The sequence below is a fragment of the Danio aesculapii genome, chromosome 7 (genome assembly GCF_903798145.1).
Source record: "Danio aesculapii chromosome 7, fDanAes4.1, whole genome shotgun sequence".
Taxonomy (NCBI): domain Eukaryota; kingdom Metazoa; phylum Chordata; class Actinopteri; order Cypriniformes; family Danionidae; genus Danio; species Danio aesculapii.
Window position 1 is genome coordinate 48,879,753 of NC_079441.1, and position 12,165 is coordinate 48,891,917.

Genomic DNA, 12,165 nt, shown 5'->3' on the forward strand with positions numbered 1-12,165 from the left:
TTATAGCTGATAGATATACAGTACTTATAACCCACGTCTGATAGATGTCATAGTGCTGACATCCACACATTGTCAAGGTGTAACATGATTAGACGTTGATATTTGGTTGATTTTAGGTTGGACATTGACATCAACCCGATTTTCATTTCCAAACAAAATTCAGCGTCCCCACGACGTTGGGGTATGTTGGGGTACAATGTCAATATGACGTCATGTTGACATCCTGTGCCTGCAGGGACAACTTAATGATATTTATGAGAAAAGTAAATTTGATCACTAAAATAATTAGCATGATAACTGCACACTTCATGTTAGCGTGTAGTTGTAAAAATGACACTCTGCATTTGGCACTGATTTAGGGGAAATAGTATGTTTCTATCACGTGTTCAAGTGGGTTTCCTCCAGGTGCTCCGGTTTCCCCAAGTCCAAAGACATGCACCAAAGTTGAATTGGGTAAGCTAAATTATCTGTAGTGTATGTGTGTGCGTGAATGTGTGTGGATGTTTCCCAGTGATGGGTTGCAGCTGGAAGGGCATCCACTGCGTAAAACATATGCTGGATAAATTGGCGGTTCATTCCACTGTGGTGACCCCAGATTAATAAAGGGATTAAGCCGAAAAGAAAATTAATGAATGAATAAATTGCCCATAGTGTATGTGTGTATGGTTGGGGCTTGAGCATAGGGCTAATGACCCCCCATGTAAAAATTAAATGTTACAGAACACCAACATGGTGCGGCTAAATATCAACTTCAATATAAACAGCCCTGGGAGCAAGTAAGTAAGTTTCTATACTACTTGTTTAACAAATAAATCTGGTCCAGTTTTTCTTCCAAAGTTATAACATGCAAATTCGAGACATTGATTAATAAAAGGAGTAATCATCCCATTAATCTTCAAAACCACAACACACAGCTAATACATCACACACACACACACACACACACACACACACACACAGCAACATCATTTTCAGATACTTTACATTTTATTTTGACAGTAAGATACATAGTTTTATCTTTACTGTTTGTTTATAGTTTATTTATCTATCTTATTACCAAATTGACCCTCTTAATGGGGAAATAACATCTGAAACAAGATTTAAAATCTGCTCTCCCAGTCTGACAAGCTAAAAAAAAGTGCAAATATCTCGAAAACAAGCCAAAATAGCAGCCTAGGAAAGCAGGAGGGGGAATGTTGCAGTCCACAGACTCCAGTCTTTTGTTAGTAATTCTGCTCTCTTGCTTCTTTCATTAAATCTACTAAGCAGTAAAAACTCACATTGGAATGCCACGAATGATGAAGTAAACAGTACAAACAGTGATGTGTATATTCATAGATCAACATGTAACAGCTACTAACCCTGCTGAAAAATCCAGCTTAAACCAGCCTAGGCTGGTTGGCTGGTTTTAGCTGATTGACCAGCCTGGTTTTAGAGGGGTTTTGGCCATTTCCAGGCTGATTACCAGACTTTTCCAGCCTGGCCTTAGCTGGTCAGGCTGGAAAATGACCAGCTAAATCCAGCTAAAACCAGCTTGACCAGCCTGGTTTAAGATGGACATAGCTGGTTTTGGCTGGGCTCACAGCCTGGCTAGGTGGTCAAGCTGGTTTTAGCTGGTCATTTTCCAGCCTGACCAGCTAAGACCAGGCTGGAAATGGCTGGAAATCAGCCTGGAAATGGCCAAAACCCCTCTAAAACCAGCCTGGTCAACCAGCTAAAACCAGCCATCCAGCCTAGGCTGGTTTAAGCTGGATTTTTCAGTAGGGAATGGAAACACCTGAACTCGCACATGACATGTCTACATGATTTCTGTGCACAGTTTAATATGTTTGTAAACGACATCAATCCTGCTCTGCAATGTGAGCGCGTGCTCCTCAGACAGAGAGCCCAGCTCCCGCGCCAGCGGCTCCCTCGCGCGGTACAGTTCATACAACAGCTTTGCGCTGTTTCCAGAGCGCTTCAGTTCAGACACTCGTCGTACTGTACTTCTCCGAAACATACACGACGAGCTCAGCAGTATCTTGTGATATCGTTCCCACAGGTCAAGCACTCTGTATCCGTGAACAAGCCCCGCCTCGTTGTCAATAAAAAGCAAATTTCCATTGCCTGTTTTGAGAAGGTTATTAGTGGTCCTCTCCATTACGCGCGCGTCCCACTGGAGGCTGAAAATATGACTGACGATTCGATCAAAGTTGGCCGTTAAATAATCAAACAGGATTAAATCGCTCCACTGCATCAGTTCAAGCAAGTATGATAAAGTCATGTTCGATAGACTCTCAGCAGAAAGTTGCTGCTGTTTTTGTAAATGAACTGGAATAAACACTCCTGTGACATTTGGGATGAACTCGGTGAGAGACACGATGGCATTTGGCGACCATTCTAACACCTCGATATTTTCCCGGACACTTGCCCACTGCTCACTGGACAGGTTCAGTTTGGAAAGCGACAAGGGTGGAAGGTTGGATATCCCAAGCAGCTCCGCCAGATAATAGGAGAGCGTTTCGCCCAGCACTTGATCCGCGTCGATGCCGTACCGCACGCATGCTCTAGTGCCGTCGGCGAAGCTCGCGAGGCGGTTTGTGGGTCTGCCGCAGCCCGCTTCCAGTGCCACCACCCGAGCGTCCCGAACCCGCTCTCTCCACTTCCTCTCGTGCTCCACGCCAAAAACACGAGTGGCCAGAGCTTCAAGCCACGCGCTCCAGAACACCCGCTGCTCAATCACGTTATCCAGAATCAACGCAGAGCCAATATTAAAACTTTTTCCACCTCGCGTTCCTTGTGCGTTTATTTTAGTATTATTTACCTGGTTATTTGCAACAGAGTACAAAACCCCTCGATCTGTGTCTTGTTGAACAAATACGGACAAAAGATGCAACTTCACATTCCCAATCCAGGTAACTATTCCAAGCCACACGCAAAGCGACGCGCATAATTTCACCTTGCCGGCTTTCATGATCACTAAACGCATTTTAGCTCATTCCGCTTTCCATTTAGCCTTTCATACCACAGAGTCTTCTGTGGTTGATGTTTCAGTACAGTTTTAATGAATTCTCTTCTTCAGGGCGGTGTTCTCTGCCTCTCCTCATCTCTCTTCTGCTCCCAAACTCTTTCTGTGTTCCGCTGCCACCGCATGGACGCGAACCATGTGACCAGATCATGAGACCTCACTAATATCGTCTCATATTTCTCCAGGGGGAATGCACACGAGTCGACGAAAATTGAGTGTTTCGAGATGTTTAAAACTTTTCAGGTAAATGCACGTGGAGCTATGCTGCTTTGTTATATTTACAGGTTCGTCTAGCAGCAGTAGATGTTTATTTGCTCGATGATTGAATGCCTCAAGGGTCTCAAGCGAGATATCGGTTACATGGCGTGATTAGTTGGTGGGCTGTTCCTTTACAGCTGAGCTCAATTACCAGAAGGGTGTACACATAAACGAAAAGAACAGTTATTTTGATAAATAGACTATTGATGGGTCCCAATTCGCATACTTATACTACACCCTAAAAGTATGTTCTTTTTTTGTGAAGATAAAATATACACTTTTAAGTGTGTAACAAGAGTATGCAAGCTTAGGGACATACTACATCCTCGTTAATGCATCGCTGTGTTGCTTAGTTATGAGCCCTGTCAATCATCCACATGTCCTACCTTATTGGAGAAGCAGCAGCAGGTTAATCTCCCATTCGCGAGTCTTTCATGCAGAGAAATTTCCTCAGGTCTATGAATAATTCTGCATTCAGATGTTAATGTCCAAACATGTCTTTATATCAGTGTTGTTGTTGCAGATGAAAACATGATTTAAATATTCCCCAGTTGGCTAGATATTAATCAACAGTCATACAAACATCTTAACCGAAGCCTCGCTACTTGACGGTTGGTCTTGGGCGTCCATCATGTTTGTAGTTTATTTACACCTTTCACCTGTGTTTGTAGTGCTAATCAAATTCACGTCAAACGCGCAATGTACTGTGGGCAATATTAGCGGTTAGATTGACGCATCTACACTACGATGTAGCTAATCCATGAGACTATGAAATACTGTTCCTATTTACTATGACCTTTTATGTGAAGCTGCTTCGACACAATCTACATTGTATAAGCGCTATACAAATAAAGGTGAATTTAATTGAATTGAACTATATCACTTGATGTGTCCCAATGCGCATACTATCTGTCCTAAATAGTATTTGAAAATAGAGTTAGTATGTCCCAAAGCATAGTATGTTGAAAAGAGTATGTCAATAGTTACCGGATAGTTTATGATTTCCAGTAAAAACAAATTTAACCATGCATTCTCACAGGGCATCAGCGTCAGTGCTTCCCATTCACATTGAATGGGTGATGTCAAGCGTTGCCGAAATGAATTGTGGATCCGTCGGCGCTGCTTAAGCTCGCTGCAGAAGTTGGGAATTTCTCAACTTTTCAAGTGCCAACAGAAGCGTCAGCCAATCAGATCGCTTCATGCAAACACCTCAGCTTAGACAATAGCCGATTGCACACTAATTTTATTGGCTGACGTTGCTATGATGATCACATCAGCCTCAACTTCAGACACGCCCTCGGTCAAGCGTTGATGCTGAAGCTACGTGTGAATGCATGGTTAAAATGTTTACTGGAAATAGTAAACCATCCAGTAACCTTTGGCATACTCTTTTCAACATACTATGGTTTGGGATGTACTAATTCAATTTTTAAATACTATTGGATAGTACGTGAATTTGGACGCAGCATATGTTTGAAGTGATATAGTCACATTGATTAGCTACATCGTATAATTTGAATCTAATATCATACTATATTTATCCACCTTGTTTTGCATGTTTTGTTTGGCAAACTTTCCAGTTATGTATCAGACTTGATGGTTAATTTAAGCAGAAACTACATCAGGTTATTAAAGTCCTACTTAACACTGTAAAAAATGCATTTCACACTAGTAATTTCAGTCATAAGTTCCCTATTTAGTCTGCAATCAGTTTTACATAGACAGGTGGAGTAATTAGCACTAGTTATTTTAGTCTCATACAGGGGCGTAGATTTAGGGTGGATGGAGGGGACGTCCCCACCAATAATTTAATCCGCTCAGAAAAAAATCGCGCTGTCAATGTTAACTTAGACATGCAGAAAGTGTTAAATGACGTTCTTTCCTTTAGTCCTCCCGCCCCCAAAACACGTATGGACATTTTGATTGGCTGTGCTTTTCCCTGCTGTCATGTGAGGGGGTGTGGCTGCGTTTAGATACAAGCAGCGCCAAATGTAGTGGATTGTTTTTTTCCCTGTGCAAGAAGAAGGTGTGTTGGGTGACACACACAGGCGATGATGGTGGCAGCAAAAAAAAGGTAGTCATTAGGTTTTTCAACGAAAAGTGTAAGTCACATAAACACAAGTCCATCATGATAATGCTGGTAATGCTCATGTTTTTCCCCGCTTTAACGCATAGTCTATTGTTAACGCAGACTGATATAGTGAATAATATGGCCTGAAAACTAACTGCAGTATAAACAGCTAAATCTAAAAATATATGTTCCCTGCCAGTTCTTTAATCTCTCAGAGTAACATGTCCAATTTTGGTTGAAAAAATAGGTTTGTCAGAAAACATACAGCCTGTGCAAAGGCATAATACTGATATATGAGACATGTTTTGTTTGCACTATGGCTAAAATAAACAGACGTCTTTATTAAACTCTCTTTATCATTTAATAAACATTATTTTAACATTACACTATCAGGCCCCTAGCCAGCTTATGGAAAGGAATGGTCATTTTTTTCCTGAAAAACTTTGATGATATGCAGTTATTTGCCTGATTTTCTATATATTAATGAGGTAGAAATATTACATTTTAGTGAGACATTAAGAACAAACTTTTGCTGGATTAGCTTATCGGATGGTTATCATAACCACACTTTTTGATGTACCAAAACATATTTCCAACAATTTTGTCAAATTGCTTAGCATACTATTTTAAGTTAAAGTTAAATTTGTTTATTTACAAATGTACATTTAAACTGTAAGTGTTATATTACAGTTTTATAACTAATGAAAATTTTGAATAAAGAAATATTGAAGAGATACTTATTTTTAAAATACAAATTTATTATCATCTATCATAAAATTTTTATTTTTTTTAGAAATCTATCAAAAATAAAAAACTGGCCAGCACATTCAACTTTTCTCAGTCAGAATTTGGCCATTTGAAAAGTAAAAAAAAAATTACAAATATGAATAATTCAACTTTTGGTCTTTCAAACCACCTGACTATTTATTTAACTTAATAAATTGTGTGAGGAGAGGATTAATTAATAATATATTTTAATCGCAGTTAATCGCATATATATATATATGCTATTAATTATATATATATATATATATATATATATATATATATATATATATATATATATATATATATATATATATATATATATATATATATATATATATGCTATTAATTATATATATGAGGGGGTTCTCATTCACCCGTCCCCACCAATGTCTACTGCAAACCTACGCCCTTGGTCTCATATAATGTTTCACGTCAGTAATTATTACTGAGAGTGTCAATAAATATTACAGTGACTTTTACCTGAAAAAAATAAATTCCTAAAGTATTGTTAACAGTAGTCAGGGGCGGACTTGACCAATAAGCAAGGTAAGCAGAGGAAATTAGGGGGCCCCGACCTATGGCATGAATTGCCTAAATTAATCATATAGCTCATTTATACATGTTCTATCATATGTTGTAGATGATATAATTATAGACATGTATAACATCTATAACCAATAAGATTTTAATGTTATTACTTCTTTTCAAAACTGGGGGCCCCCACGAATAGTGAAATGTTCCTTATGTACGGCACATGCAAATATCGAAATCTAACCACAAATATGGCTTATTAACTGTATATATATTTAGCTTGTGAACTTGTTTTTTATTTGTTAATTTATTGTATTTAATTTTAAATTAAGAAGATAAATGTTCTGCTTAAAATATATTTTCAACATGCAGTTAAAAAATACAAATAAATATAAATAAAAAAGGAAAATACTTAGATATAAATAAATAAATAAATATATATATATATATATATATATATATATATATATATATATATATATATATAGAGAGAGAGAGAGAGAGAGAGAGAGAGAGAGAGAGAGAGAGAGAGAGAGAGAGAAAGAATGTTTAGTTTCAATGCTTGGGCCCAATAACTGGAATTGCTTAGGGCCTCCAATTCACTAAGTCCGCCGCTGACAGTAGTATGTGTGTGTGAGTGTGTGTGTTAAAGCATGGAGGCTGTTGAAGACAATTCAGTTGCATATTCTATAGCAGTGGGAAATATCTGTGGCAAATTTGACATTCTCGTGTAAAAGAAGTCACTTCTCCCACTTCTGGCAGTTGTACTGAGATGTCTTATCCCTTGTGAATTGGCCATTAATATTACAGACATCCTCTGCTAAAATCGCATTACTCCATCTATGCGTGTATTCCCTTCAGAATAGGGCTAAAGCCAATCAGAAGGCTTTTATTTGACACAAAGTGCATTTCTGAACTCCATATGTCTTCCCATATTGACTTTACATAAATGTAATTTGCCATCAAGTTACATATTTACAAGTGAAATGCTCATCTATAATATTGATCATATCATAATATATAGCGACAAATGTTTTTTTTTTAATAAGTCAGGTGCAGACATTTGTAACGTTGATTTTAGGTGTATTGTTCAAAATATAATTCTTTGTTATATTTTTACAATTTTGTTATATTTCTGAGTTTTATAAAAATATTACATGCTGTAATAAAAAAGCAACCAAAGACTCACAGTGCCTTCAAAATTTGTGCATAACCCCCCCCCCCCCAAAATTGAAAAGATTGAAATAACAAATGCCCAGCTTATGAATCTTCAAGGTGCAGCTTAAGGCATTTTTAATTCTGCATTTAATAATGTTTTATTTATATATTTATTTCAGCAAGTGCTCAATGAATTTTAATAATTAAGAAATATATAAAAAAATGCAAATCAACTGACTCTGAGCAACATAATCCAATGCGATGATATGGATGTGTTTTTGTTCAACCAGACAGTATAAACAGTAAAATTGAAAGGAAAAAAAAGCTCCAAACATGCAGTCCCATCTGGAGTCACGAGGCAAACTGCAATGATCTTTAGCTTTCACACACACCACAGATTGGGAATAAATGTCTGGACATCAAGAGCCAAGCATAAACACATGATGGTAACAGCTGCCATGCTGCAAAATGCATCTAACACAGTGAGAACTCATAGCAAACCATTGCAATTCAAAAAGCAGGCTATTACAAGCACAAATATGTGTAAGAAAAAGTAAAACTGAATACAAGTATGTCTATTTTATGCAGTAGATTAATGTAGCCACTTTTATGATACTTTTTGATTGGTAGTATTTGCAAAAGATAGCAAGATTTAACTGAACACCCTTCTGAATGTACATTTAATGGCATTTTGAACAGTAATAAACAGTGCTGTCATCATTATTGTGGTAGTATCACAGCAGCATTATGGGTGGTTTTATCATGCGTGAGCTGATCTGGCCTACTGTCATTTTGTTTTGACTTGTTACTTATTACTTGAATGCACTGCCAGACATACAGCTGGTCAGCTCATGTTCCCAAAATGTCTGGCATGGATCATGAAAAAGCTGCAGGTGTTGTGCCTAAATCCTCCCCCTGCCACCATTCTGTCACTCTTCACATGAATGCACGCACACTGATTTCGGAGCTTCGCACCTACTGGGAAGATTAGGATATGTTGGGGTTTGGATGCTAGAGAGTCCGTAGGTCCCCATAATTGGATGTTGGTTTGCATGGTTTTTTATGTAATATGGGAACTTGTGCAATGCTTTCAGTGTGATTATTTCCCTGTAATTGATAACGCTTTACTTAAAGGTGGTGTTCTTAAAACTGTCATGATACCCTTATAATCACAAGACATATCACAATGTCATGAACAGTGTTGGGGAAAGTTACTTTCGAAAGTAGTGCATTACAATATTGAGTGACTCCCCCAAAAAAGTAACTAAGTGCGTTACTTAGTTACTTTCTATTGAAAGTAATGTGTTATATTACTTTTGAGTTACTTTTGCGTTACTTTTCCTTATCTGGCTGAGGTTTGATTTCTTTCAGAACTTGCAGGTGTTTTTTCAGAAGCTCTTAATTTAACAACCACCTATAGAACCTACACCTTAATTTTCATTAGTCGAACCAGTTCATTAAATTGAACGGAGTTGTCGTGAAACGGTTTGCATCTTCATAACTAACATACAGGATATCCTCTCTGACTCGAAATAAACCCATATCCTGAGTTATTCAGTTACTAGAACAGTATCTGCTGTAAAAAAGGAGACCTGATGATTATGAGTGCTAGTCGACTGTTCCCTCGCAACACGCTCTTCTCGTTAAGCGTGTGATTCAACCTAAGATCATTTTTATTCCGCAATATGTTTTTTAAAGCCAGTTAAGCGAGGTAAAAAGTAACTCACTTTACATTTTTCTAAAAGTAACTCAAACAATATTACTTATTTTTAAAAATAATGTATTCTATTCGTAACTTTGGAAAAGTAATATTATTACGTAATGCGCATTACTTGCAATGCGTTACCCCCAACACTGGTCATGAATATAAAGGAGATTTTATCCAAGCTTATGACAGCTCAGTTATGTCATTTTAAATGCAAAGATGATATTGTTTGAGATGTCTTACAGTGTAAAACATTTAAATAAATTAAATGGATGTTTGTTCACATGGTGCGTTTTTTACGGTTGTGATTTGCATTTTGTGAGTTTTATGTCTGCTCTGATGACTTCAACTCTGCAGATGAACAAAGTGAATTTTATTGGCATTTTTAGTAGTCTGAGACAAGATATTGTTTAAGTAATAATATAGAGGGAATTAAATCTGCAAAATAACACTGTACTGACAGTTTGTTACCAGGTTTTTGTACCGTAATTTACAACACAAACACTTAACTATTAAAAATCTCACTTTTCAAACTTTTTAACATCACAAGCTTTTGGAGGAAAAATCAAGATCCCATAATGCAATCCAAAAGAATAAATAAAGTGAATAAAGTAAACCACTGAAAAAAATGAAACATCTTTTTTTAAAGTGTAGTTGTGGCTAAACTCAAAAAGCTCCTATTATGGGTTTTTGAAAATAACCTTCCATGTGGTGTGCAACACAGCTAAGTGGACGAAAACATCCAGCTGAGGTTTAAATCTGAAAGTGCACCTTGTTTAAAAATATCATTTTTTAAATAAAAGATTAGACTCAGAGTCGTTTAAATAATTCATAATTTGTCTGGATCTTTTGCCCGTTCGTATCGATGTTGACACAATATGAGGTGCCTTTCCATTTAAACGCTAGTAGTGTGCGTGTGTGTGTGGGACTGATCATTACTGAAGATGAGTGAACATTAATGAGTGAACATTCTGGTGATTAATGCAACGAGGGATTCGTCTGCCGTTTGTTAAAGGAAGGATCAGAAAAGACTATTTATGCATGGGACTTTGTCATAGCTTGACAGGAACTTTATCAGTACACACTTCATAGAACAGTTCCTTCCTCCATTTCACAAGTGTAAGTAACTTAAGTGCAATTAAAATGGTTGCCTCCTTGTTTTCTCTAGCTTGCAAATTATTTATTTTATTGTGTTTTGTTACTTGTAACTGCTCCATGTGGCTTGTACTGTATCTGGTTAACTCTTTAAATTCCACATATTGCATCTAAAGCAACGTTGAAAACGCAAAGTGCGCTTTCTTTATAGATTTAAATGCATTTGTGAGCTCGCGATCCTCTGCCGTTTGTCATTGCTATGGTCACCGTCAGCTGTCCCTATACACTTGCGGCAGTCAAGCTTCAAAATAGTTAACAGCGTTTGCGACTGTGTGGATTAATTCTGAATGTGTGTCATGGTTCAGAATAGAGCAATATACTGGTGTTTAACTGCATTGCTTTAATGCACTCCTGCACTGGGCTCACACTTATACTCAGCACGCTGACTACTTCAACAATGTTGATAAGCCATTGTGGGTGTTTCTCTCTGTCTTGCGCTGAATGCAGTTGACCTATCTTAACAGATTTGGTCATCGGACCAATTAGCGCAGATTAGCATCGCGCTAAGGAGGAGTTTGGGAACAAATGAATCACTGAGCGAATCATATGGCAGTCGTTGGGAAAATTGGGTAAAATTGGGGGTTGTTGGAGACCCCCAAAACCAAAATAGAACCCTTTTAATGCATAATAGGGGCTCTTTAACATAAACAAATGCATCATATACTGTCTTTGTCATGAAAACTTGACATTATGAAGACATCATAACCTGTCATAAATCTGTCATAAACATGACTGTCAAGAGGCCATTATAATTGTTCAGTCAGTCATTCAATTGACTACTTTAGCAAAACTGGAATGTGCTAAAGCTGCTAAAAGGTCGGTGAAAACCAATCAGGCCTATCTGTTTTGACATGCTGTGTTGTATTGTGGCTGGCAGCTTTGACAAGGAGGGCCATCTTCGGCTTGGTTTGGTTATAAGTTGTGATGTTTCATCCTGGCCAATTTGTCTGTAGAGAGGTTGTTGCAGAGAACAGGTTTGTTGGTCATTAGCTTGAAAGGCATCAGCCAAGATGAGAAGGAGCAAAAATAAGGACGGCTGACCTGGAGACAGCTTTGGCCCACTGCTGGATTTCATTGAGATCAGTGCAGTCTCTGCGGGACGTCCACTTCTCAAACCATGACTGCAGGTTGTGCTGTGAAAGAAAGATAGAGACCTGATTGACAAGTTCTCTGAAAAAACAAAGCTCAGAAATAAAGGTCTGCTAAGCAGCCTAAACATTTCAATGCATCTGTGGTTCTCAAATATAAGCAGGACCATATTAATCATTTCGACAGGTACTCTAATTGTGATTTGAAAAAGAAAACAGGAATTACTTTGAAGAAAAACTACACATATTTTATTCATGTAGATGTTTTTATCCAAAGTTGCTCGTAAATGAGGGACAGCAAAAGCAGTTTGTCATATATTAAAACAATTAGTTCTACATTTGTATTCAAAAACCCATCTCATGCAGGCAATTCACTCCATTTTTCACCAATTCAAAAGAGTTTAATGGGCCATTAATCTTTTAC

General features: G+C 37.6%; 2 protein-coding genes across 2 annotated transcripts in view; one reads left to right on the forward strand and one right to left on the reverse strand.

Annotated features, from left to right (window-relative positions):
- Positions 1-1,735: 1,735 nt before the first annotated feature.
- On the reverse strand, positions 1,736-3,173 carry fjx1 (four-jointed box kinase 1). The gene has a single exon (XM_056462048.1). It carries the CDS (start codon positions 2,966-2,968, stop codon positions 1,799-1,801), a length of 1,170 nt encoding a protein of 389 aa, XP_056318023.1. The 5' UTR covers positions 2,969-3,173; the 3' UTR covers positions 1,736-1,798.
- Positions 2,815-12,165, forward strand: part of pamr1a (peptidase domain containing associated with muscle regeneration 1a) — a 51,611-nt gene continuing 42,260 nt past the window's right edge. The window contains exon 1 of the mRNA XM_056462047.1: positions 2,815-2,894. Within this exon, the coding sequence (XP_056318022.1) occupies positions 2,870-2,894 (25 nt within the window). The 5' untranslated portion in view covers positions 2,815-2,869. The remainder of the gene's footprint in view (positions 2,895-12,165) is intronic.

What these genes read in the sequence shown, in the direction of transcription:
- fjx1 (XM_056462048.1), bottom strand. Translation starts at nt 2,968, where the DNA reads ATGCGTTTAGTGATCATGAAAGCCGGCAAGGTGAAATTATGCGCGTCG.